The 27,203-nt window shown below is 31.8% G+C and overlaps 3 protein-coding genes and 4 long non-coding RNA genes across 17 annotated transcripts in view; 4 read left to right on the forward strand and 3 right to left on the reverse strand.

Moving 5' to 3' along the window:
* Positions 1-654, forward strand: part of LOC141480727 (uncharacterized) — a 1,041-nt gene extending 387 nt beyond the window's left edge. The window contains exon 2 of the long non-coding RNA XR_012464522.1: positions 1-654. This exon is cut by the window's left edge and continues 206 nt beyond it. This is a non-coding gene — a long non-coding RNA (uncharacterized lncRNA).
* Positions 1-13,928, reverse strand: part of LOC141480688 (WD repeat and FYVE domain-containing protein 3-like) — a 60,621-nt gene extending 46,693 nt beyond the window's left edge. The window contains exons 1-6 of one of the 7 annotated variants that reach the window (XM_074170981.1): positions 8,932-9,044; positions 8,773-8,851; positions 8,436-8,689; positions 8,088-8,347; positions 7,396-7,558; positions 7,122-7,298 (exon numbers count right to left, since the gene is read on the reverse strand). In XM_074170981.1, the coding sequence (XP_074027082.1) occupies positions 7,122-7,125 (4 nt within the window). In that variant the 5' untranslated portion in view covers positions 7,126-7,298; positions 7,396-7,558; positions 8,088-8,347; ... (1 more) ...; positions 8,773-8,851; positions 8,932-9,044. Of the gene's footprint in view, positions 1-7,117; positions 7,299-7,395; positions 7,559-7,869; positions 8,066-8,087; positions 8,348-8,435; positions 8,690-8,772; positions 9,047-13,830 lie in introns of those variants that run through there. The other 6 variants (XM_074170990.1, XM_074170973.1, XM_074171007.1 and 3 more) reach the window with 6 other exon arrangements.
* Positions 9,453-16,318, forward strand: LOC141480686 (oxaloacetate tautomerase Fahd2a, mitochondrial-like). Of its 2 annotated transcripts, XM_074170966.1 has the most exons (5): positions 9,453-9,609; positions 9,873-10,103; positions 13,203-13,419; positions 14,635-14,963; positions 15,402-16,318. In XM_074170966.1, the coding sequence occupies exons 2-5, from the start codon at positions 9,937-9,939 to the stop codon at positions 15,550-15,552; spliced, it is 864 nt and encodes a 287-aa protein (XP_074027067.1). In that variant the 5' UTR covers positions 9,453-9,609; positions 9,873-9,936; the 3' UTR covers positions 15,553-16,318. The 2 variants fall into 2 exon arrangements, with proteins under 2 accessions (XP_074027067.1, XP_074027059.1); XM_074170958.1 differs by lacking the exon at positions 9,453-9,609 and having other exon boundaries at positions 9,682-10,103.
* LOC141480730 (uncharacterized) lies at positions 15,497-17,241 on the reverse strand. Its single transcript, XR_012464524.1, has 2 exons — positions 16,933-17,241; positions 15,497-16,857 (listed from the first exon to the last, which is right to left on the reverse strand). It is a non-coding gene; the product is annotated as an uncharacterized lncRNA (long non-coding RNA).
* A 201-nt stretch (positions 17,242-17,442) lies between these two features.
* Positions 17,443-19,592, forward strand: LOC141480733 (uncharacterized). The gene is made up of 2 exons (XR_012464527.1): positions 17,443-17,520; positions 17,574-19,592. It is a non-coding gene; the product is annotated as an uncharacterized lncRNA (long non-coding RNA).
* LOC141480720 (uncharacterized) lies at positions 19,279-20,930 on the reverse strand. The gene is made up of 2 exons (XR_012464516.1): positions 20,632-20,930; positions 19,279-20,009 (listed from the first exon to the last, which is right to left on the reverse strand). It is a non-coding gene; the product is annotated as an uncharacterized lncRNA (long non-coding RNA).
* A 32-nt stretch (positions 20,931-20,962) lies between these two features.
* The window catches only part of LOC111516209 (MICOS complex subunit Mic60), a 162,617-nt gene continuing 156,376 nt past the window's right edge, over positions 20,963-27,203 (forward strand). Inside the window, exons 1-7 of one of the 4 annotated variants that reach the window (XM_074170940.1) lie at positions 20,963-21,130; positions 21,252-21,651; positions 22,463-22,579; positions 23,074-23,383; positions 24,242-24,462; positions 24,526-24,746; positions 25,370-25,598. In XM_074170940.1, the coding sequence (XP_074027041.1) occupies positions 21,086-21,130; positions 21,252-21,651; positions 22,463-22,579; positions 23,074-23,383; positions 24,242-24,462; positions 24,526-24,746; positions 25,370-25,598 (1,543 nt within the window). In that variant the 5' untranslated portion in view covers positions 20,963-21,085. The remainder of the gene's footprint in view (positions 21,131-21,251; positions 21,652-22,462; positions 22,580-23,073; positions 23,384-24,241; positions 24,463-24,525; positions 24,747-25,369; positions 25,599-27,203) is intronic. The other 3 variants (XM_074170922.1, XM_074170927.1, XM_074170933.1) reach the window with 3 other exon arrangements.

Here is a 27,203-nt window from a genome sequence, read left to right on the forward strand (position 1 = left end):
GAAATACAGTCATTATTGAAACCTGAACAAGTTGAGAGTAAAAATGCATGTTTCAACTAACAATATTAAATAAATACACAAATTTACATTAATGTACATAAATGTATAGTAATACTCTTCTGAAAACAATACTTTGAGTATATCATCTACTTTATCACAAATAAAATTTAAAACATATCATATATTTGGAGGCTTCTGATGAATTGTAAATATATTGCCCCCTATTTGCAGTTATAAAATATATAGTGTTTTGAATAGGCCCAAAGTAGGAGATATTAGCCTTCTATAAGTATACTGTGCCCGTCTATCCTACACGGTCCTTCAGGAAGAAATATAAATGTTCACAGGAGTCATAATTTTTTATTCATTTCAATTCAAAACATGGCATATTTACACTAGTACCTACATGCTAGGAATCTACGATATCACATACATTCATCAAATATAAGGAAATATACTTTGGAATGCACAATAATGCACATGTATATTGTCTACAGATGCCTGTGCACAACTTTTATTCCTATATTCGGACAATGGTTGGTTATAAAAATAATATCATTAGAGGAGTCACTTTTATAATAGAGTGGGAATAATGCAAGAAATACTTTGGAAGTATTTTAGATAAAATTAACTTTTGGAAGATACCAAATTAAACGTACAAATTAAAATTCTATAGGAACTGAAAATTAAAATGTTTTAAATTTTTATATAAATCTGAATTATAGTTGTACCCTTTTATGACATATTTATAGCTGAATACTTCAATCCAATGAGTTTTATTATTAATCAGAAAACTATTTTTTGTGATAAATAGTTAATAAAATATATGACTATATAAATATATGAATAATTCATTCAAACTCTTTCTCGCATTAAACCAACTCTATCATTGCACAAGCATTCTAACTTTTTATTTTCAAACCACTCGCAGGCAACAAACGTTATTGTTCTAAAGACATATTGCTCTGTATAAATTAATACTTGAAGAGAACAAGCTAAAGTAGAGAAGAAAAATGATTTTGATCGTCAAGTTCAAGTTGGAATAATAATTCTCATCACGAATATTGGAACTCCAGTTGTTCTGAAATTCAAAATCTTAACTCAGTTTAAACTTCATTTGTATAGATATTACACATTTATATTTTCAAAGGTCCCCATGTCCTTTTTTTGAGAATCTGGTGCTCAACTTATCAGTTTTCTAATTTATTATGAAATCATTAAAAATACATTTTTAATGTATTACATAAAATATTGATAACAATTTTTAGTAATCCAGTTTAGAAAATATTACACCAGACAGCATACTCAAAAATATCATTATTTGAATGGATTTTTTTGAGACAAGAAGGATTTCATGAATATTCAAGAGAGGGCAGGTATATTCATTCTTTGCAAAGATTTAATGAGTTTTTTGTTAAAATCAACAGCCAATAAATAAGAAAAATTATTTTTGGTAACATGTGCTTATAGTCTAAGAGCTTACAATGAAAATAATGATATGATGCAACAAATGAAACTCTCCTTATTACTTGAAAAGCAATCATACAAATTCATTCATGGAGAATAAAGCGCCACCTAGCCAGTTCAGCTGAATACATTTCCACAGACTTCAAGTCAGGAATTGAAAATTTTCCGATGTGGTGAAGTTGTATTTTATAAAAATTTGTTCAATGACAAAGAAAAACTTTGAATTTTTTCAAAAATATTATTTATCACCCAATGAAACCATATTTTTTTAATACAGATATGGATTTTGACGTATTGGCCATCTATTTTTAAATTCTTCATCAATCAAGTGACTACTTTTCCAAGTTTTATATTTTGTCAAAATATCAATTTTTTTTTAATGGCTTCCAAGTTTTGCTGTGATCTCCAAACGTTTCAAGTGCAACTGTGGCAGTCATCTTCAGTGGCTTTGTCGTTGTCAACTGAAACTCACGTCAAAAAGAGTACTTCGACCACGCCACTGAACACTTTAATGAATTGAATAAAAACACTTTTGTCTAATTACCATTAATTAATTTCATTTATACAACCGGTTTCTAGTTCAAACCCCCCATATCAAGTATAAAACTGAAATGTGAACTTTGAAAACTCGGTTATATCGTGAGTTTTTAGGTAAGAAGGAAGGGCAGGTAGTTGAACGAACCAGGGTGCCATCTTTAAAATTCAACACTGAAGATAATAGGGGTTGTTGAACTTATAAATTCAAGAGTGGAGACTTACGTATATCGAGTTGCTCGTTGCTCTGATTTTTAATTGATTTGTTAATTTCTATGGCTTCCAACAAATTTATTTTTTTCCCTTCATTACATATGTGTAGGATTTTGAGGTAATCTTTACTTATCTTGTGTTTTGATTCTTGAAGATGTTTATACATTGTAGATTTTTCGTCCAAATAGACGTGTTCACGGAGCTTTTCTTCAAAATTTCTACCGGTTTGTCCTGCAGAGCAGGGTTCACATTTCAGTTCTATACTTGATAATGGGGTTAACCCGAAACTGGTCGTATAAATAAAATTACCTAGTGGTAATTAGACAAAAGTGTTTTTATTCATTTCATTAAAGTGATCATGAATTACCACAAAATAAACAAGTCATCAATCACACCTATCACGCCACTGAAGATGACTGCCGCAGTTACAGTTGAAACGTTTGGAGATTATAACCAAAGAAGATCACGGCAGAACCCGGAAGCCAATCAAAACATTGACGCCAGCCGTGAAAGCCTACATTCCTATGTCAAATATCTGTTCTCTTTGAACGAACGCAACAAGTTTTTTCGAAAAATAAAGGTTTCTACTTCGACAACTTCTAGCAGTATTCTCGTTTTTTAGTCATCCTTTGTCTTCTGATGATTTATATCAATATTTTTAAAGATATAAAATTGCTAAAACGGTACTTAATGCTAGTCACCCAGTAAGAAGAGTTTTCATATAAAAATGTTCAGTGCATCTTATCTTTTTTATTTTCTCTTGCTAGCTTTCACTTTTTTGCAACGCAGTAATCAACTAGTTTTAAATACTTGTACACACTAGACAATCACATGATTATAAAAATTAATGATATAAAACATAAAAAGAATTGTATAATAATAAAAATTATTGTTTTAAAACAGTATTTCAAACATTAACAATAAAAAACATATTTCATAAAAGTATTCAACAACAAATTCGAGAAAAAACGAAACAATTATAAATAGGTTTACCGATACATGCTATAAAAATTTACATTGGTATCTATACAGACTCGTGTATTACAAGTAATACATAATATCATAATCATTCAAATCAATGAAAGTCTACCAATTGAAAATATATTTGATAAACCTCATTCTTTAACGGTTGATAAAACAATTTTTCAATAATAAAAATTACAAATTACAGTTTTGTGTAAAAATTCAGAGTCAATAATCTTTTTGGTAAATTTTCGTTATGTGGACACCCGGCGATTTTGAAAAAATGTTTGACTGTACTTACGTATTTTGATGCGTTGATTACGAATCCGAAAGAAAAAAAGCGGCGCTCCCCCTTATTTAGAAAGTTACGGCCCTTCAAAGTTCAGAAAAGGGCAACTTTTCAGCCTTCTTTTTCACTAAATAAACTATTTAAAAACACAAGCATTTATTCACTAGGTCACCTTTACACCTTATTCCTCCTTCTTTAACACTTTTCACTTCAATAATCAATATTTTTCTTATAAAAAACTTAATTTAAAAACGAATGCTTCTCCTGGTGACTTTATTCTATTTTTAGGTTAGTTACTAGTGACATTTCAGAAAAAAGCGGTTGTTATTTACCGTCGCCTACTATTTCAAATTCGTAATACACCACCAAAAATCAATTTACGATCTTAAGAATGAAGGTAAAAAACATTTTAATTACTTCAGGAATATGGACTGCATCAGTCGTACCAACCATATCATTAATCTTAAAAACGTAAAATATGTAACCAAAAAGCAGCTCCGTACATTTTTTAACATTTTTATAAGAAAAATGTTGATTATTGAAGTGAAAAGTGTTACAAAAGGAGGAATAAGGTGTAAAGGTGACCTAGTGAATAAATGCTTGTGTTTTTAAATAGTTTATTTAGTGAAAAAGAAGGCTGAAAAGTTGCCCTTTTCTGAACTTTGTAGGGCCGTAACTTTTTAAATATAGGAGAGCGCCGCTTTTTTCTTTCGGATTCGTAATACGCATCAAAATACGTAAGTACAATCAAAAATTTTTTCAAAATCGCCGAGTGTCCACATAACGAAAATTTACCATCTTTTTATTAAAAAAGGTGTATATGATTCACCACAAAAAATTCATTGACTTGAATAACCATGCTTTTGTTAGATGTCAATTAGAGGTTCAACAGAATTTCTATGACATTCAACGTTCAGCTTTGAGAGCTGCATAACAACTTTGACAGACTCTAACTGGCTTCAGTATGCGTAGACGAGATATTTCACATTCAAACTTGCTGCACTTTGAACAGAATACCTGTCGGCAATTCCTACAATGGTGCTTTCTCTCATATATTGTGAATTTAATGCTGCATCCAGCACAGTAATCCGCCCCTTCGTCTTTCAACCAATAATCGGCAGCTCTTCCCGGGATGTCACAAACACTCCAAGAAAATACTCTACCTCGAGTATCACCCACGTACACGCAACGGTGATCTCTAAAAATAAATAATAATGGAATAATTATACACAGAAACATACCCCTACAAAACTGAAATTCAGGGGCTATGTTACCAACATAACAATTAAAATTGTGGCAGCAGGTGCAACTAATACAACACTTTCACAACTACTATAAGAAAAACCTTTGGAGGAACTGATACAAATTTCATTTTTGAAGATATATTCAAGTGATGTTGGTAATTTTATGACAAGAGCAAAAAGACCTTAGTCAAAAATCGGTTGAACACATTTCATAGAATTGTATCGGTGTCTCAAGAGTGTGCACATTATTCAGATAAATTAATTGATGCTATAAAATTATTCTACCGAGTAATAGATTTCTCAAATATATTAACATGAAAGGCCAAACTCTTGAAACAATGGGACATTTTCATCACCTCTCAAGTGATTGTATCATCAAAAAATATCTGTCTCTGAAATTGAGAGTATGTTATACAATTAGCAGAACAGTTTTACTTACTTTGATACTGCCAAAGCTGTCACAGAAGCAGGTTCGGCATTATCTTTTCTGTCGTAAGCTGTGTGCATAGTGAGTTTACTTCTAAATACCAACTGTCTCTGCCATTTGAAACCTGAAATGTTTAAATAAAACAATACACTGCTTCTAACAAATTTTTGCTTCAAGGTACTCTTGATTGATAGGACTTGTAAGGACAGGAACATCTTTTCTTTTTTCCCTGTATGTAAATAGATAATTTATTGATTATGAAGTAATCAATACAAAGCAGGATTGTTTACGTTTAGATTTTCCTACTGATGAATTTTCCTACTGATGAATTTTCCTACTGTAAATAGTTCAATATCGTCAGCCTACATTAATAATTTGTTGAATTTTGGTTAATTTCAAACATATTTTCAGTAGAATCGATTGATGTACCATCAGAATCTTTTCGATTTTGACAGAAAAATATGAAAGTGTGATCAAAAATCGAATGAGCAGAAATGAAATATCCTTACCGGGTCTAAGAGAGTTCAATGGATTAATTGGTTTCTTTTTGGCTTCAGAAATCTAAACAAAAGAATCTGTGAGGCTTGTATCTGATTTGCTAGTTTTCATTCCTGATCCATCATCCACGTCAATGCTGGCACACTCGGCGCTATTACCGCCTGAATAAAAAAAAAATATAATTCAATTTTTGTCAACCTCGAAAAAAAGGAGTTTATCAATTTGACATATATGGTATGTAATATCATCGACACTACGATATTTTCACATTTACTTCGATAGTATTCAATGCCAGGTATGAAATAATAAATAAATAAATAAATATTGTTATGATGAGTTTTTTATAAGATTATTCTGTTTTCAAAGTTAAAGATTTTCATATTTTAATTAGTTGAATGTTAAAAGTTTGCATTTATTTTAGTAGTTAAAAGTTAAAAGTTTGTATTTATTTTGATAGTTCCATGTTAAAAGTTTTTCATATTATTATTAATTTGATGTTAAAAGTTCACATATTTTGTTAGTTCAGTGTTGAAAGTTTGTGAAAATCAAAGTTATTCTTAGATGTTTAATTTTATTAGAAAGCCAGATACTTTACCTTTATTCAAATTCTTATCTGTATAATTGGAGTAATGTTCATGCCCAGATCAGGCAAAGTTGTGACTTATCAGTATTAGAGTATTTCAGATCATTTCCAAACAGCACAACTAACCAGAAACCATCAATCATCGGGATAAATACACTGAAAACAGTAAAGACATTAATACAACATAATAACATACAATAAAACAAATTTACACTACAAATTAATAACAAAAATTCAATTAACACTGACATTAGGAATTTTATCTGAAAAATGGTAAGAACACTCAGTACATGTTTTGGATTCAACTAAAGAGTAGCCAATCAGATTGATGAATTGAAAAGGAAGTGGTAACTTCTGAAAAATGATGAATGTTGGATTCAAAATTAGAAAAATTCAAAACAAAATGTGATGAAATGTAATCAAAATTAATCATTATTAGTATTAGTGAAAAATGGGTAACAGAAATCGTAGATATAATATGTGTGAACAGTAAAAAGTGACATGCATATCACAATTTACAGATTTCACCATAGATTATTTTTGTATCAACTTAAAAAACGAGCGGGGGATATTTCTTGTGAAATTCTTTCTTCTACATTAATAGATTATAAAAAGGGTGTTCCAACTAAAACTTGACCATCCTTTGAGTCAGTATTGGACGTGTGATTGAAAATTTTAAAGAAGTCAATTTTCATTTCATCGGTAAAAGTCACTCTTTTTGGCGACACTTCACTAATATATCACCACAGCCGTTTAAGTAGTATGTCCTAGTGTTTATGTTTTTTCCAAGTTAACCCCCCTTTTTGATCCAAAATGAAGAGAAATTTAGATTCCTGCAGTTTTTTAACCATTCACTCAATTAAAAAAAATGTTATAATGAACTGAAACAATAAAATTACTCACTCATAGATCCAGTACCGGGAAAACGTTGATTTGCTTGACAAGTCGATGGTGTATGGGAGAAGGTTTAGTTGCAGTTTCCTTACAAGGTTTTGGTGATTTAGACTCTACCACAGGTTTGCAAGAAGTTGTAATGATTCTTTCTTCCTCAGGAACTTGAACATAATCTATTGACCACATCTATAAGTAAATGTTTAGTATATCAAGACCTACATTATTTGCCTAAATAATTATTTCTTGTAGCAAAGAAAACAAAATATATTTTACAAATTCTCACTCGAGTCACTCCATCAGTTGAACCAGTCATGATTACATTCAAGTGGTCCCATTCGTGAGTTTGTGAAAATGCTACACACAAAATTTGTTGCATTCTATCAGCTCTTCCTACGCATGTGTTTACATTTGATAATTCATCGCCATTTATACTCCAGACATGCAACCTGAAAAAAATATAAAAATAAAAGGTTGCATTAGAGCAATATTCATTTCAGCAATGATTTTTTTATCCATATTAACACAAATAATCCATACTGTTAAAGTACACAAATGAAAAGTGAAAAAAGATATCATCATATTACAAATCGAAAATAAAGAAATTGGAAAAAGAAACTAAAAGAACCTGGAATAGAATAAATAGTGAATCAAATATAGAAAAGGTGAAATCATAATTCAGCATGACATTATTATTTTTGGTTTAGTTAAATAGTATAAACAAGGGTGACAAGTTTTGTGATTTATCAACAACAGTTACCAGCAAATTTATTGTGCTAAAAATCTACAAGAGTGGTAAGTTATGAAAGTATGATGAAGATTCCTATACAAATGCTACTTAGTCAATGCTATCAATCCTATGTAACCGGATTTTCTTGAAGGGACCCAACATCAAAATGACCCTGCATGAAATGAAGTAAAATTGAAATCAGCAGAGTAAACTGAAATTTTAGGTATACACAGATGTATAGAAATAACCAAGTGGCAGCACAGGTTGCTATGTCTCCATTTAAATCATTGACTGTGACTGCCGTCACTGGTCCCGTGTGACCTCTGAGCTGCCTGACAAAAACTCCCCGAGACAAGTCCCATATGATCGCCGTGCAATCTCTCGAACCAGATATGATGACGTAAGCCGGACTAGCTGCGAGGCAAGTAATGGCATCAGTATGGGCATACAAATTATGTTTGATGCTCAGATTCTTCTACCTTGATTCATATTCCCACACTGTCACAACCTGTTTTCCAAAAATTATTGTTGAAATTAAATATTTTCGTAGTCGACACAAATATTTCAGGATTAAACAAAAAAAAACTGTTGCTTACCGAACTGGTACCTGCTGTAACAATCAACTTGGGAGACAGACAAACGCAAGCTAAAATCTCCCCGTTATTTTGTATCACACTTTCGGATACAAAAACAGCTTTGTCACTTTCGTAGTTTCCTATCCTTAATGAATGGTCTGCGAAGCCCCAGGCCACATATTTGTTGAATAAAGGAGGCATCAAGACCTTAGTTTGTTCGACTGCCAGGACAGTTCGTTCTATATGTAATATTTGACCTACAGATCTCTTCACTTCTGCAATGAAAATCTGAATCAGTATGAAATATTTTTCAACATTTTGTAAAAGTTATGGAAAATGAGAAATTTTCCGTAGTTACCATTGAATTATTCCCCATTTCGCGGTGTTGAAGGCATTTTTGACATCTATTAGATATATTACATCTAACCTAACGTAACCTAAAACAGTTACCGATATCAATAACGAACGTAGTTTCGAATGTTGAATTTAGAAAAAGTTTTCATTCTGAACTTCCAACCTGACCTCCAATTCAGAACGAACGTATTTTCGAATATTTCATTTAAAAAAATATTCATTTCAACATGTGACAGAGCAGATTATCCGTCACGACCTACTTTCAAGAGTGGATACATCTTAAATGTAACTGTTGTCCCGCCATCTGAAATGAAGTAGCCGAAGCTTTGGCTCCTAACACAGAAACCGTTGTTCAAAAAGAAATAAAAACAGTCTGCGTTTCATGTTATTGACGTATGTTGGCATTCTCTGAAAAGAATAATTTTTTTTGACATAGATGAACGTTATTAAACTCTTTCTCTTTCTATTTTAGTCAACTAGTGAACCCGAGGTCAAGCGATGAGAAATTGTTTTTCATTTTACGTTTAAGCGAATACAACGATCTTTCATATCACCTCATCCTGTTGGTTTTTCCATGTGTAAAACAATTATCAACAGGGAATTGATGAAAATTCAAGGGAGGAATAGGTTAAAGTCGGATATGCCAAGGTCACTAACACTGACGCCTTGCATCACAACGATAACACACCCATATTATCTACAAATACTTAATAATCCGATAAAACGTTCGCGTACTTTCGGCTCATCAATTCATAATTATCGTAACAGATAGGTATTCGAATGAAAATTAATCAAGCTCAAACTGCAGACCCACTAGAAAGAAGAGTCGTTAGTTATTAAGGTAATAAAAAGAAAAATATTCGGCACATTTCTCTCCTACATTCGTTTTCTTTAAACCGGTTACCTGCCTGCATTATGTGTTTCCCGATTTCAGTCAATTCAGTGCTTGGTTGCGTGTAGGACTTGATTGTCTCTCGTACAATATTTATCTTATCATCCATCACAAACGCAACAGTTTCGTTTGTTGTAATTTTTATTTAATTCTTGAAATCATTTTATCATGAGTGCGAATCTTTTTTATAATACAAGATTAATATTACGTAGGGCTACTTCGAAAGGTGTATCAGCATCAGTTTCGAGAAATTTTTCGGTATCGTTTCCCAAAAAGATGAGGCTGGTTCAGTACAAATTGCAATCGGGGGGGCAGCAACAGCTGGGGGCACAGCTCACCATCGGGGGAGATATAATCGACATTAGCGCAGTGGACTCTTCCATACCCAACTCTCTCGTTGCTTTCTTAGCGAAGGGAGGTGGCATATACGAAAAAGCTAAAAGGTAAACATCCATGTTTCTATTATTCCAGGATGGTTTGGTTGCATAGATTTTTATAGACAGATCCGGCATCAGCCTAACTGATAGATATATTTATTTTTCGATTTCACAATAATTTCGACTTTTTACTCATAACTTTAACTCGTAATTTTGACTCAAGTCAAACTCATAAGTTTCAGGTTTAATGCTGAACTAGTAATTTCAGCTTTGATGTCAAAATATTGACTTTAAATCCACAATTCCGATAACAGCATTAAAATTTAATCTTTAACTTTAGAGTCAAATCGATTTTTCAACTTTCAGTTTCGATTTGAAACTCAACATTTTGGTTTTGGCGACAAAATCAGAATTTTCATTATTCTCAATTTCAATATTGATATTTTGACTTCAAGCTCGTAATCTTTCGACTTTTACTTCAAATTCAAATTTCTAGTTTAAACACAATTATGTCATCAAAATCCAATTTTTTTTCTACTTCTGACTAATTGGCCCAAGCTAGTAACTCAAATATTCCACACTCAAACGAGGAGCAAAAATTTGATCAGTGAGGTAGTAAAGCAACTTATTGATTTAAAGAAGATCACATGGAGCCCAAAATATGCATAAAATGATGACGTAGCCTGATTCAACAAAATGTTATTTCCATCAAATGAAGACAAAAATTTGAGAACAGTAAAAAATTAGCCTGAAACTATGCTGATATTATTTCTTGAAAATAATTGCAAAAATCCAAAGTCGTTCTGCTAGCTTAAAAGATGTGTTTCTAATGGAGTTCTCATGTAAGTTTCAGTATAGTCGGCAATAAAACATAATTCCGTGACAGTTTCACGTTACTCGTGTTCTAGCGAAAATAGTATCATTAGTTCAAAATTGGCAGTCGGTACACTTAAAAAAACTATTGTTGATGCTTTAAAACTGGATCAGGCTACAATTCGATATAATATTTCATCAGTCTTGAAAATTATTAGTGTGAACATAATCTTAATTTCATTGAAAGGTCATATTGTAAAATGAAATGAAAACGTTTTTTTGACATTTCATTTGAAATGATCAATCAATTCCAATTGAAAACTTTCTGAATTATCGTTAACAAAATACTCATTACATTATCATTTAGATAAATATTTCGCAATGTATTTTTTGTTGTTGTTCATCAAAAATAATAATTATGATATACGAATACTAAAATCGCATGACTTCTTCAATTTGGTATGCATGTTTGATAACAATTGATATTAAATATATTGTATTTGTTGTTTTGAAGTTTCTATTTTCACACGACAAGGACAAATGTTGCATAACATAACGGAAAGCAGAACCATTCTTAATCTTGATCTGTGGCTGAAGCCCTAGGCTAGACCCTATAAAGCTGTAATATGTTCAATGTTTTTAGAACCAAATTTACATTTTATGGATTCATGATAAAATTAGCAGGTGGAAACTCGACAGAAATTATATCAGACATTTTCGATTGTTGCAATTTGTGCATATAATTTTTTTATGTTGATTCGTTTACAAGTGAAAGTATTACAAACTGAAATTTTCATAGAAATTTGAACTTTTTCCACAATGTAATGATATTCATTATGAAATATATAAATTTACCAACCAAAATAAATATTTTAAATAAGTACGGGTCTGTACAGGTGAACTTGCCGGTAATATCAATAATAATATTTGAAAGTCTTCGCACCGTGCTGTGTTTACAATCTCCAACAAAAACGTCATTTCGGTATATCTTTGAAAGGATACTATATTTTTTCTAACTGAAATTTTCTTTCCTTTCTACCGATCTCATTCAAGATTTCGCAAAACAATAGACTTTCGGACCAGACTAGTACCACTGAATAAGATGTATTTCTGATCGAAACATCGCTACTCATCATTAGAATATTAAAATACCAATGCAGTGTATCCGAGTTCTATTTTCAGATAGTTCACTGTCATTGAGATGGTTAAAATAGTCATGAATTCGCTTCATCCTTATATTTCTCGTTTAAGACAGAGATTTAGGTTTAGGAACACTCTTTGCAATTGTTTCTGATGAATAATTTATCAGTGAATCATCACTTTGTAGATATTGTAACCTTTCGTGTTTTCGAATTGTTTTGTTACTTTTTTCAGATTCCACCATTCCTGAAAAAACTATTATGTCAAAATGACCATTTTTTCTAATAATCACAAAACAATCAGAGATAAAGAATTTTTTCACTCAAATACCGAGATGAAGAAAAATTTTCCCATTTTTAATTTTTCTGCGAAAATGGGTATTTTTTCAAAACTTCATTCGTTTCAGACTCATCTGAAAATCAGTTTTTTCACTAGCGAGGTTTGAACTCAATGATGAAAGTTAAATCTGTTCTGTTTTTGGTTCAGGCACAATATTTCATCATAAATAGCGGCGGACACTTTTTGAAACACCTTTGAAAATTTTATATTATAACTATTTTCATTCAAAAGTAATCAGTAATCTATGAAGAGAAGAGTTGAAATTGTTACTTTTCCCTGGGACGCAGACGAAAACCCAACGTAACCGGCAGCGACAGTATAAAGTCATAATGAACGTATTTTTTTTGTATAAAATCTTTCGTAATTATATTTTAATAGTCTTGAACTGAATTGTCTCTCGACATTTCTCTCGGCTATATATTTTTTTTCATTGTGAAATTTTAATTTTTTTCACATTAAACGAATTAATGGATATCTCAGTAACTACAGATAAGTCTACTAATACTTCACTAATGAAAAAATTTGACTCCAGTGAGAAAGTCGTAGTTTTCGAGTTGTTTTTAAAAAGAAAAAAATTATAAACTTACTTAATAAATATTCTACAGCAGTAATATTTTTGGTATGTTTTAACTACAACTTCTGATATTTCTATTATTGTTCAAAATATTTTAGAACATCTCAGTGTTATAATGATTATAGATATAGACAAAAAATTTATATCTGTCCTAAACTGTAAAGAGTATAGCGGTAACAAACTAAGAAATACAATCTGCCCCTGTCTGTTTCAAGACTATAATACCATGTATGATACCATGGAAGTATTTCGTCTCAGAAGACCAAAAATATTTTCAACTCTATATCTTCCTTTTTCAGAATAGTTGCAGAAGGTAAATCGGTAACACCTCTCAACAAAGTTGAACTTTTATCCCCTATTACCAATCCAGACAAAGTTGCCTGTGTGGGACTTAATTATAGTGGACATTGTGAGGAGCAAAATATACCACTACCTCAAGAACCAATGATCTTCAGTAAATTCTCTTCTTGTATCGTTGGACCTTTCAGCAATGTCGAGATACCACCAATCACAAACGTAAGAATTTTTTATGCACCAAAGTCGAAACCGTCAGGCCAATATGTATATTCATTTCAAATGCTGCCACCGATATTGGAATAGAATATTTGTTATTAACTTTCGGTGGGTATTGAGCCAATAATGGAATTACACTTTCAAGCGATATATATTCATTCAAATGATGCGTTCAATCTACCCCAGATTGATATAACATTATCTATGCTTGAATCAAAATGAAATCAATACTGATGTTTTTTAAACTATAACCTTAGAATGATCTCAGAAGTTTAATCCCGGTGTCAAATGTTCCTACATATATATGAATAATATAACACCAAAAATGCATGCATAAATTGTCATGTGTGGAACTGAATTTGTACATGAGATTGTCAGAAGCGAATATCTACTTTATAAGTAATAAATTCTTACCTTCGTTTTTTCAAGTTTCACAACACATCCACTTACTAAACAACTAACAAATAACCTAAAAATTTAATACACATGTCAACCATAAAAATGTAACTGCTGTGAGGAACAGTGGCGTGGTTGCGGTGTTGTATTTCCGTGGTGCATTCTCATTGTCATATTATAGAATTTTCTCTGGATGTTTCGCCATCACCAATCAAATCAATATCAATGTTGATTAAAGAATATTCACTCATCATCCATATATAATGTAGAATACTATGATTTGAAACTGGATAAATCAGCAATATATTCAGTGACTACATTTACTAGATTGGAAAGATATGAAAATAACTACCTATATAATTTTTAGGACTTATATTGGCTCAATATGTTTCTCATAATTTCAATATTTCTCTAATGGCCCAATGGGGAATTCATACTGTGGCCAATGTAGTGTGCTACTTTTGGGTTCTAAGAGGTCTACGATGTAGGCTTGTAAGACATCCATCTAGTAGTTTAACAATTGGATTTATTGTACGTATGTATACGTATGTTCCATTCTTACCTGTTAGTTTTTTATTGTATTGCTTTTTTTTTCATATCACCCTGTTTCATTAGAATCGTTTACCTAATTTAGTTTTGTTATTACCTACTGTTATATATAGAAGACATTGTAGAATAGTTTCACGTACCAATCCAACTGAAAACGTGTCTTGAATAAAATTTATTGTGAAAATTGTATAACTATTATTATAGCTACCAGTAGATTTAGATAACAAGTGATATTGCCAATACAATAAACATTTTCACATCAATGTTTTACAGAGTGTTGATTGGGAAGTGGAACTGGCAGTAGTGATAGGGAAAAAAGCGAAAGCAATAAGAAAAGACCAAGTCAATGACTACATATTCGGATACACAGTGGCTCAAGATATCAGTGCTAGAGACTGGCAGAAGAAACGGAACAACGGGCAGTTCTTACTTGGAAAGTCTATGGATACATTTTGTCCTCTAGGACCGGCTGTAGTCACTAAGAACAAAGTCGATCCATCTAATCTAGCAATTAAATCTTGGGTCAATGGAGTTCAGAAACAGAATGGAAATACATCGGAACTTATATTCAAGATAGACTTCTTGGTATCTTACCTGTCTCAGTAAGTTAAATATTGTTTTCGTATAGTTTTACTTACCGTTAAAAATATAGTTATCTATAAATTATTGAACTTCTGAATGATCTAAGTACAGTGACACAGTAATGGATATATCATGAAAATAATATCAGTTTCAAGCGTTTTGTTTATAAAAAAAAGAGAATTAACTCTGTGTTACGAATGGCATTCTGTAAAAAATAGGTCAAAATGGGACATTATCTCAAAAACATAGTTATCTATCAAGTATTGAACTTATGAATATGAATGGCATGTCATAGTAATACATAGATTGTGATATCTCACAAAAATTAAAAAAAAAACAAGTAGAGAACTACACTTAATAGATAATAGTTGTTGGGTATGATTTATGAAACGTCTATCATACATTTTCTTGATTTGATCAGGAAGTCATTTTTTATACATCTAACTTTCGTATTTCAGGATTGTTACCCTCTATCCGGGTGATGTCATACTGACGGGTACTCCTGCTGGAGTAGGTATGCATAGAAACCCACCGGAATTTTTGAAAAAAGGGGATATTCTGGAGAGTGAAATCGAAGGGATTGGAAGGCTGAAAAACATAATAGTCTGATTTCTTGCAAAAGGAAGACTACAAAGGAAAGCAGAATACCTATAGAATCAGTCCGAAAGGCAATATTTACGATTTAGAGGGATATACAAAAGTACAGAGACCTATGACAATAATGTTAAAAACTGCTCTCCAAATACAAGAACAGGTTTGGTTTTCATTGAATGATAGATGTCAGTTCACTGTTTCATTGTGGGATTAAGATAAATATAGAGTTTGAATAAACTTAACTCCCTAGGTTACTTAATCTACTAATTGTTGGATGAAGCTTTTTTGATGTGTGGGATTGATTATATTTGAGAATCTTTCATGTGTATTAAGTTGACACATATTCAGTGTTACTATCTGCATTCAGGTTTGAAGGCCATCGTAGCTTGGAACTGAATTCTAATGTTTTGCCAGCACGAGTGGCTCTTCTTCAGAAGTTTATTCATCTTGATGATTCATGGATCATCAAGATGAATGAACCTTTGAAGAAGCCAGCCACTCGTGCTAGGGTGCAGTTCCAAACTACGATGGCCTTCAAACCCGAATGAAGATTGTAACACTGAAAATCTCGACCGCAAAAGCCTTAACCAATTTTTCACAAATATTGTTGCAACTATTAGGTATGTCATATATGTTCAAGTTATATATTATTTCTATGCTTATTTAATTTATATATTTTCTGCATTGCTCAGTCAGGCTCGTGTTCATCTTAAATTTTATCAGGACATGTTATTTCTTGACATAACCTTGTTATCCTAATAAATTGTTATTTCTATAAAAACTTTGTTTGATTTTTCAACTGTAAATGTGAAATTTGAAAAAGATATGGTTATATTGATAAATATGTCGATTTTACTGAAAAAGTTTTTTACACCTAAAAATGTATTTGCAAAAAGAGTGGCTACAACTTATCAAAAACAATAATCACATTTTCAATCGCTTTCCGTTTTTAGTAACCTTCTGTTCCAATCATTCACTTTTCTAGATTCAGTATATGTCCAGTTTCCCAAAAATTTTGTAAAACTACTTTTTCTTTTATCAATTCTTCAGTTGCATTGTATTAAAAATTCTTAACGTTTTCAAACCGTTGTAAAATCTGTTTTCCGTTAACCAGCTGTCATCATGAACGAAAACCCTCAGGAGACCAAACTAAACGTTATCGTTTCCTAGCACGGGTTGGGTGATACGCAATAATAATAGACCTTTACATCGATTGATATATTCGTTTGTTCTATAAAAAACTAGTTCTCTCGCCAGGAAGTAACCCAAATTTTCCTATTTCCACAAAAAATCGCAGTTTCATAAATGGCTGTGACGTCACTGCCAGGTTTTTGAAAAGCAGAAAAAAGTACATGAATGAATATACGACATTACTATTCATTTAGTACTACTCACTCAAATTTCTCTTCAACGAAATTTCAAATATAAAGTCGTTGTTTCGTAATATGAGTTTCTTCTTAATTTCATACTAACCATCAAATCGATGTGACAAATTAAATTCTAAAATTTTCATCGATGTTGCATATTTTTATGCAACACGTAAAACATTGTGAAGGATCTGACGATATGTGTATGAGTGAGACGTAATTGCCAAAACGTGAATCTATCTTTTATTAGTTGTAAGAGTCAATGTTCTTCTCTCTTTAGTGACCAGTCACTGGTTTTCCGATGTTGACAAGTCACGTCAATGTTGATGACGTCACGAAGTTACCCGATTTTTGAAAAAACTGCAGAAATGTGAAACTAGGTACTACTTTATATCAGTACTCTTACCATCTCATGATGATGCTAACTTGGTTAGCCAAATGCGCTTCGAGTGGCAGCATTTTCAATTCTGGTCAGGGACCGGTTTTCAATAGATTTATTCCACACCAGAAATTCAAAATTCTACTATTAGGTTGTTTCAAAAAGTTTTGTCCGTTTTAATGTCGTGTATGTTTTTTAGCTCAATAAACATTTATTTTACAGTGATACATTGATCAAGTGAGAATTCTGTACTTTACATTAATGTTTCCCCAATGTTTGCCACTTTACAGCTCATTGCTATATGATGTTGAAGCAATTTTTCTATACGAATCCAAACTGAACCAAAGTGCTCCCAAACAGCCCGAAAAATAAACTGAGCATTCGACAATGATAGTGTTAATGAACGCACTGATTGACGTTGGTTTCCGAAATTTCGTCCTGGAGATTATAGCCACAGCATAGGTTATGCTGTGATGTATTCGACCTACAGTAATCTCGGACGAGGATTTGAGGACTATGGTGGAGATTGACCCACAAACTGTGCGTTATTAATTGATTTGTGTTAGGTTACGAAAAGGGCACTAATTCAAATGGTGATTATTTTGATTGAATTGAATAAGTATTCACCGAGATATTACTATTGAAAACTTTCGAAACAACATACTATAATTTTTACCCAAGCTGTTATACCAATACAAGTGAAAAGGTTCATTGATCGATCAATCGAGCTCAAGTCACCCTACTTCGCATGTTCAAATATCCCGTATATGCCTTATATATCTCGTACATCAAGTTTGACCTACAATCTAGGATTTTTATCAAATCAATTTACGTTCAAGTCATTGGCTTTTAAAAGTTATGGATTTATACACATTTTGACTGATTAAACTTCACTGCACTCCAAATATAACCTTTGAAAATTCAAGTAGAAATGAAACTCTCCAAAGTATAAATAAAGTATAAAAATAGGTAAATCAGAATTGGGTGGAACCTTTCAAATGAAAAACATATTCCATCTGATAAGAATAACGTCACAAGTTGTAGAAAAGTGAATCGCTCAATTATACATGCCAAGATAACTTTAACATCCACTCTATTGTACAATTATATTTCATCTTCCATTATCTAATATGATATAAAATGATTTGAAATCCCTGAAAGAATCAATAGAATAAAAAAGATTAGCTGAAAAACAACAAGTGTATTAAGCAAAAAAAAACTGAAATTATAATTAAATAAAATACAAGCAACAATTGAAAGTAGAGAAATAAACAAGAAATAAAAATTGAAACGAATAAGATTTCAAGTCAAGTTACTTCACGACGTTTCTATTGTTAGTATCCACAAAAGACTTCAGCTGACGAACGACTGAATTATGAAGTAACTTGGCTTGAAATCGTCTAATTTTCATTTCTTGGTATTTGTTCAATTTTCAATTGTTGCTTGTATTTTATTTCATTATAGATTCAGTTTTTTGCTTAATATACTTGTTATTTATCAACAAATTTTTTCAATTTTATTGATTCTTGTATTTTATATCATATAAGACAATGGAATTCCGAACTACTGAAATGCACCATGAAACATTGTCGAACACCTTCAACCAAACTATGGTAAAATTAGTTCATTGAGTTGTGATGTCATTCTTTCCAGGGTACGATATTGCATTAGATTTTGCTTTTACTAGAACAAAACCATTCACAGTGCAAAGTACAAATTACATCCTACTGCTCAGGGGGAAAATAAGGCCTGGGCTTCTTTGACGTCAAACTAAATTCTTCTCGAGTGTGATACGGTTCATAAGGATCTTCAATATAGTATTTCGGTTTACGCCAGTAGGGTCCCACCATTTTGTCCAACATATAACTCTGCTGGGCATTGCAAAAAACATGTTGTCTGAGTCGTCGCTTTCTGGCAGAGGTTTTTCTCCATAAACGTTTGTTACGACCACATCTGGTTCGAATCCATATTCCCCAATTTAGTCTGTAGAATCTATTCATAACAGTCTTCACAGATTTTCGCTTTCCTTTCCTCAATGAGAATTTGGTCACGGTCCTTATTGTCGTATCTGTATTTACTGGAGGAAGAGGGTTTAGTAACGAGGGCTTGCTCACTATATACTGATTGAAAACTGAGCTGAAGTTCCTCGAGACTGCTGGAACTACAGCGTTTTGTCTGCCTACATTTTGCATTAATGACTTTGAAACAGGACCTATGGACGAAGAAGCCGCCTTGAATGCTGAAAATAATATATTTTTAAACATCGCAAACTGATAAATTGACAAATTTTAATTTTTTTGTGAAAAATGTGTAATATTTTGCAACTATTTTAATCTTCTTATTCTTCTTATTTTCGATTCAATGGCCTCAGCAATTAAGGCTGTCCGGCCAGTTGGTAACGAAACTATTTTAATGAATTGAGTAATTTGACAGATGCAATGTGTGGAAGAAAGACAAAACCATAATGTCGCAAGGATATTGTATTTCACTAGATCCAGAAATAAACAAATAAATCAGTTGTAAAGATACATTAGAATATCAGAATGACAGTTTTTTTTCTCCCATTTTTGATTGTCTGTTGGGCGTGAGGGATCATCCTGGAAATTGCCTACTTGACAGTGACAGATGTCCAAGATTGATTTTTACCCACCAGTGACGCTTCACAGCGGCAGAATCAGGAATTTGATGATACCATGTACTTTTAAATTTTCATTTCTCATTTGTGACTTGAAGGAAGGAACAATTAGATATATCAATAAAATCTTCATAAAAATGTGTAGATCAATCATAAGGTTGAAACTTATTCAATTTGTGAATAGAAAGGTGCAGGATGAGTTGAAAGGTTTCCTTGAAAGTGAAATTAATGTTAACACTCTATTATATATTAGGTTGTGTTTATGTTCATTTTCGCCAAAGTTGATATTTGACTTGGGATAATATATATTTTTTGCTTGAAATTGATTGTTTTATTGATTTCCGAATTTGAAATTTTACAATATCTACAGCCCCAATTAATTTAATTTCACAAACTACACTTAAACGATTTGATCTCCACTAACTTTATTGAAAATAATCATAACATGTTTCGCTAAAACATTAGCTTTTTCAAATGATTAATACATCCAAGCATCCTTACATTCATATTTATATACTACAGGTAACCACAATCGAGACTACCTGTAAGAAATTACCTGAATCTCTACATCACATACCTGCTCGATTATGCTTACCTAAAGCAAATTGCCTACCATCTACATCAATAATAATTCTTTATTAATTTAGTTAGTTTTTGGGAAAAAAGCTTTCTGTTTTTCCATCATCATATAAAATGAAAAATGAATTACTTACTGGTTATTATGGAAACCCATTTTTGGGTGGAAAGAGAATTAATTTGTTTATAGTTATTTTAAAACATACTGTTCCTAAAATACTTCATCTACTATGATAAATCATTGATAATTAACTACTTTCAGTGCTGCCAACTTAGTTTAATATCTAAAACATAACCTCAATACAACTGATGGAAATAAAATTTTGTTCTTTAAATCTCAAAATCGAACAATGAATATATGTAATTTGATATCACGAATTTGTATTAAAAATTCAAAATAACTGCCGAACAACTGTAATTTGGTTTTACCTGAAAAACTCACCTCCAAACAAAACCCTAAACATCACGTTTATTTTTTTCCAACCACTGACAGATGACGGCTGGACAACTCTGAAAAGTCGGGAGGTTTTCCCGTTTTTCCTATACCTAATATTCTCGTCTACATCGCCTCCAAAGTGGCTTTTTCAAAAAATGTTCAGACTTATCAAAAAAATATCGAACAAAAAATTTCCATGGGTATGTATAAAATCAAACGTGAGGTAGGCTTAAATTAAAGTGGTGTTATGTCATCTCCTTATTGATTGTAATTTTATGGGTAGATATCTGTAAGTAACTGAATTTTTTCAATATTTTTTAGAAGAATCCAGCACCGATAATACATCGACCCCTCACCTGTAACTTGAACACCAAACCGAACTTCTTACCTCCCTGTCATTCTTACAGTCAAAAACAACAATCAACAAAATCTGGAGGCAGGGGGGTATTATTAGCTGTGGGAGCTCTCGCGTTCACTGGGGGAGCCACATTGGTGTACGCGAAATACGACCCAGATTTCAGAAAAACCCTTACGCAGAACGCTCCCTTCACTGATTCAATAATAAAGACTGTTTTTCAAGAGGGAAACTCTGGAAACATAATTTCAGCATATTATAAAAGCGTGAAGGTTTCGCTATTAGGCTTGATAACTGGAGGCGAGAAAACGACATCCAAAGATGGTAGGATTGTGCAAGTGATTCAGGAACCTACAGAGTATAAAGGTAACAAAGTAATCGGTGGGTCATTCTATGTCATATCAATAAAAATTTAATTTCACCTTTTCAGATTTTCATGAAACTTGCATAGTTATAGGTATTATTTTATTATTATTAATTTTGTTTCCAATAAATACAAAAAATCATTGCAGATATTTACTCAATTTGGAGTTGATACAAACTAGGGACAGGTGTCAGTCATTTATTTTTTTTTAGACTTTTGAAAAAATTAGTTTTATAAATACCTATCAGTTACATTGACTTCCCCAAATATGGTAAAATTTGAACCTTTGGCTTAAAATTAATCAAATGAAAACACTTCTCCGGAACAATATGCACATTTTTCGTATTGATATGTGATATAATTATGGTATGGGAAAAAGGTTTTGTACCTATTTAACTAGAATAGCTTCAACCAAGCACCATTTCTCTCCATTTTGAAATTTTGCGTACTGTTTGATCACGTAATAGACTACTCTTGGAATATTTTGGTTTTTTCAGTCACATTTTTAATTACAACTAAAAAAAAAACCTTTTTCATTAGACCACCCATTATATGTATGTATATTATATGAAAATACAATAAAACTATGATAATTCTTCAAAATCTGTAGCTCGATTTTCAGCACAAAATAACTACAATTCAAAAACAAGGCATAAAAATGAGAACTCGCATGTATTTCTTAGTATAAGAGTTGTACATCTGTGCCACGTTTCATCAAAATCTGAGATGGTGAGATGGTAATAGGTGTGTTGATGTGACATGGAATGACTAATGCGGTTTTATTGTTTTTATTAACATTTTAATCAAAAATAGCTCCACCACCAATTGTGCCAGTTTTGGAGAAGGACCTTAAGAAGCCTGAGCAGGTTTACAATGAAATTAGGCTGGAAAAAGTTGAAAAGGGGTTACAAGAACCAATTATAGAGCTGGGTATTAATTTTTACTAACGTACTCTTTGCTGGGTGACAAGGAATAAGAAAATGGTTTTTCAATTTCCTTATCCTAAAAAAAATCCTAATTATATTGTACCAACTTCAAAATATTAAGTAATTGAATATTCAAATTCCTGAATAAAATTTTGATAAACCATGTAAATAAATTTCAAAAATAATTCAGCACAATTAATTTTTTCAAATCTAATTTTGTGTTGCAAAGTTATGAATTATAAAAATGAATCTCGATTACAATATGAAAGTTTTTCTTGTTGTCAATGTCACCCAGTATTTATCAACACATGAAAATGTTTTTGAGCCTTTTGCATATAAATATTGTATTTTTCATGTGTTTTTTTGCAAATGATCTTTAGAATTCATGTACCACCATCATGATGTATTGAATATTCCATTACCTGGAAATTTTGATAGCTTCATTCTCAATTATCAAAGTGTGATTTATCCACTGACTCATTCTCTCTGTTCTGCAAGCTGGCGAAGTCAAACACAAGCCTAGCGAAATGTCGGTTGAAGAAGCCGAGAACCTGGCAGAGTTGGAAGAGAAAATCTGTAAGTCTGCTGAAGAAGCCGTTAATGCTTATAATAAAGCCATCCACATTCTCAAAATGTACAACCAGGATATTGAGTATATCATCGATGAAGCAGTGAATGAAATCAATCCCAACACTTGGGAGAGTGTTAAAAGTAAAACACGATCGAAGGTAGAGTGTCTGAAAAGGGCTCAACAGAAAGCTGATGAAGCTACAAAGGACATCAATAAACTGAAAGATCTGGTTTCTAGGTGAGGTATTCCATTTATAGATTTTAACATATGAAAATAAAATGCACTGTGTTTAATATTTAGTTCTTTCAAATCTAGATCTTGTTCTATTCCTTGTATATATTAATAGAATGGCACAATTTATTTGTCCTATAAACATTTTATGTTTCTTAGGATCAATAAACGTTGATAAGCATTAATTGAAAGTTGATGTCAAACTTCAATTATTTAAAAACGAATATATCTCATTCATTTTGAAACGATTTTCACTTCTTGGTTAAATTCAGTTGCAAAGGTTTTGTACTGCTTACATAAATTTTATGAAAACAATGAGGAAAAAAGTCAACAAGCCCAGGAGACTGCAGTGTTTTCCGGAGACTTGGAAGATATGGGCAAGTCCGACAACTCCTAAATAGCAGAGAAAATGTCTTACTGTCTTTGATTAAAATAAATTAACCACAAGGAGTACTAGTTTTGCCAAACAAATAACTTGAATTGAAATGGTTATTTTGGAATAAAATCAGATATCATTTACAGGAGTTCTATTTTAAATGAATGGTAACAAATTTCAACAATACTTCTTGCAATTCGATTTTGTTGTTCTTATAGAGTTAATAAAGTAGTATATTGTGCAAGAAACTAGTGAAAAGTGAACATATTCGCAAAATAAAACATTAAAAGTTAGGATTTGTGGTTTACTTTTCTCACTAATATTGTAAACAAGAGATCATCAACATTACATATTGGTTATGACACCAACATTAATTATAATTTAACAGGCAATTAGTTTGTCTAGATAAGGTGGAGGCGAAGAAAAGGTTCTTGTGGAACCCCAGAATTATTTACATTCAATTTGAAGTTTTTTTGTGTTGATTTCAGTCCGAAATTCGATGCCCCCGCCACCACGAAAGACCTAATCAGAAACAACATTGCCAAAGTTCAAGATGACATCAACCAAGCCAAAAAAGAACTGGAATTTGAACAGAGGCAGGGAAGCGTAACGGAAAAATACTGGGACAAAGTGGAAAAGGCCAGACAGCACTTTTCTGAAGAACTGGAGAGCCTCTTTCCCACCATCGACCTTTCCAAGAAGAAATTAGGTGAGTCACATAATAATAATAATTTTTCAGGAATTGAGTGTATGAATTGATTTCTGTTTCCAGGGGTTACGGAAGAAGATCTGGATCTCTTCGTACTGCATACCTACGCCAACGTCTTGTTCTATCAGAAAGAGTTGGCTAAAATGGAGACGATAATCCAAGAAAAAATCCAGTCTGCAGCTGAGGCGGCGAAAAGAGGTGGTGGAGAGATTTTGACCAACGCACAGATTTGTGAGGCATTGGAGCAAGAAAAAAGGAGACTTACGTTGTGTTTCCAGCAGCAGGTGAGTTGAGAGAATGTGTGAAATACTCAAGACCAATACCGATGAATGAATGTTTTGAATTTGTTGGATTTATGTTTGTTATTGTTGGTATGAGGGTTTACCTTTCAAGTTTCAAAAGAAACTGAGAAAAAATCAATTTTTGAAACTCTTTATTCCAATCTGAAATTGAAGGCATAAAATCATTATTTTGAAAGGGTTCTCCATTTGAAACAGATCTCTTCAATCCCTATATGGTCATGTAAAATCAAATGTTTTGCTGTCTGTGATACAGAAGCTTTGTATTTCACTGTATGCCACGTGTTGATCTCGCAATCGTCTTGCCAATGGATACTCAATATGCAGCAGCATTTCAGACAGTCTACTGGTTTCGTAATCGAGTCTTTGGCCTCCACACAGATGTTGGGACAAACTCCTGAAATAAACTGGAATCCTTCTTTTTGTGAATTACGAATTTCTCTATTTGTACTTTACTTTATAAAAAAGAATTCAATCAGTGAAGCAACTACTGTCTTGATTGTAGTCTTTACCGTTAGTGATTTTAATCTTCCATTACAAGTCAATGAAATCTCCGTCATTTGTATTAGCGCAAATGTGAAATGAGTTAAAAATTATAATAATTTAAGGTGTTGAAACTAAGAAGAGAAGCAGAGTTAGAAATGAGGGAACAGCTCAAGAGACAGTCGCAAGCTTTCACGGACCATCTGGAGGATGCTGTGAAGACGAGGGAAATGGAGATCGAGAGAGCTTTTGCGAGAAAATTTGACGAGATGTTGGAGAGCGAGAGATGCCGATTCAAAATCCAATTGGCTGCTGTTGTTGGTCGTCTTAAAGGCTTGGATCAAGCTATAAAGGGTAAGTGCAACGATGCTGATAAAATACAATAACTTCGGCTTTAAACAGACATTCAAAAGTTTCAATTTTTTTACTTTCATGTACACGATTGTTTTATTACGATGATAGTTCCTTAAGCGTGACGTTCCAATTTCAATTCTAGATGTCGCCCACTCTGTGGTCTTCCTGAATTATTTCTGTAGTTGTATTATTTCTGTAGTTATTTGAATTCAAAATCAAATTGAGTTTAAACAGTAGGTTATTTTCAAAATTGAATAATTTGAAAAATGAAAGTTTTGGAAATATATCTTTCGCTGTTTGTGATTTTTCAGACCAATATCTGTTATTTTAAGGAATTAAAAAAAACTATTATTATATGCCGTTCTTCACAACTCACATCCTGTACTACTTATTCTTGAATCTTTCAGTTCTCATCATTTCTTTGAATGTGTCAATGTCAATCTACGAATATGTCAAATTTTAGTGAACAAGTTTTTTCTTTGATTTCATCCATTGGCGGTTTTTTTCAGAGTTTTTCTGTTATGTGATTATGTTAGGAATTTTTCACTGTGGAAGAAATTTCTTGTGTTATTTCTATGTCAGAGGTAACTTATTATTAATGCTTTGAAACGAAATTTACAAAAATATTTGTTTTTTATGTACCTCGTCGCTTCCTACATAAAAGTTTTCAATGTGCTCATCAACTTTTATTTTAATTTAGATTAGATCATGATTATACTTTTACATTTTTTTAACTAACTGTATTTATTCATAAGAAACAAACCTGCTTATATTAGAGATTTGAATAAAAATGAAAAACATGACATCAAATAAAAACCGATATAGTTTAGATAAAAAACAAAATAGTTTAAAATAGTGAAAAAATGATAGAAGAAAAAAGATTTCATTTTTTAAAGTTTTTTTTTAGTTTAGTTCAAAAGGTTTTGTATATTTTTTTTTATTAATACAGATATCTTGATCCATTATTGATCTACTGGATACTTGTATATAAAAACACTTTATTTGTCTGATATTAAAATTATGTACATCTTCAATTATGAACAATTTTATATTAAAATCTCCATGACCCAGTAAACACTTCATATATAGACAAATGTTATTAAAAAATATGCAGATAGTTTCTCCTTGCTTGCATTTTAGAAATAATCCATAATAATAATAATAATAATAATAATATTTATTTTCCATAAGACATGAACATGTATTGGAATAGTCAGTTATATGAATGAATACAATCAAGAAGATCATACAGTCACATTAAACAATTCTTGCACGGTATAAAAACTATAATTCAATAAAAACATTTTCAAATTGAATTTAAAAACATGGATTCTGTCAATTTCTCTGAGAAAAGAAGGTAACTTGTTGAACATTTTCAATCCCAAGTAAAAAGGGGACCGGCCATTTAGGTTGTATTTATAGGATTTCACATAGAAATTATTACGATTTCTTGTGTCAATACTATGATAGGAGCGTCGTTCGAACTTAGATTGATTTATATAAATATAAACACACATTTCAAATATAAATATATCCGCAAGAGTTAATATTTTGTATTGCTTGAAAAGGTCTCTACATGATGCATGAGAGGAATTCACTTAAAAT

The sequence above is a fragment of the Leptinotarsa decemlineata genome, unplaced genomic scaffold (genome assembly GCF_025532065.1).
Source record: "Leptinotarsa decemlineata unplaced genomic scaffold, Ldec_3_MD MMD2_P_RNA_scaffold_12, whole genome shotgun sequence".
Taxonomy (NCBI): Eukaryota; Metazoa; Arthropoda; class Insecta; order Coleoptera; family Chrysomelidae; genus Leptinotarsa; species Leptinotarsa decemlineata.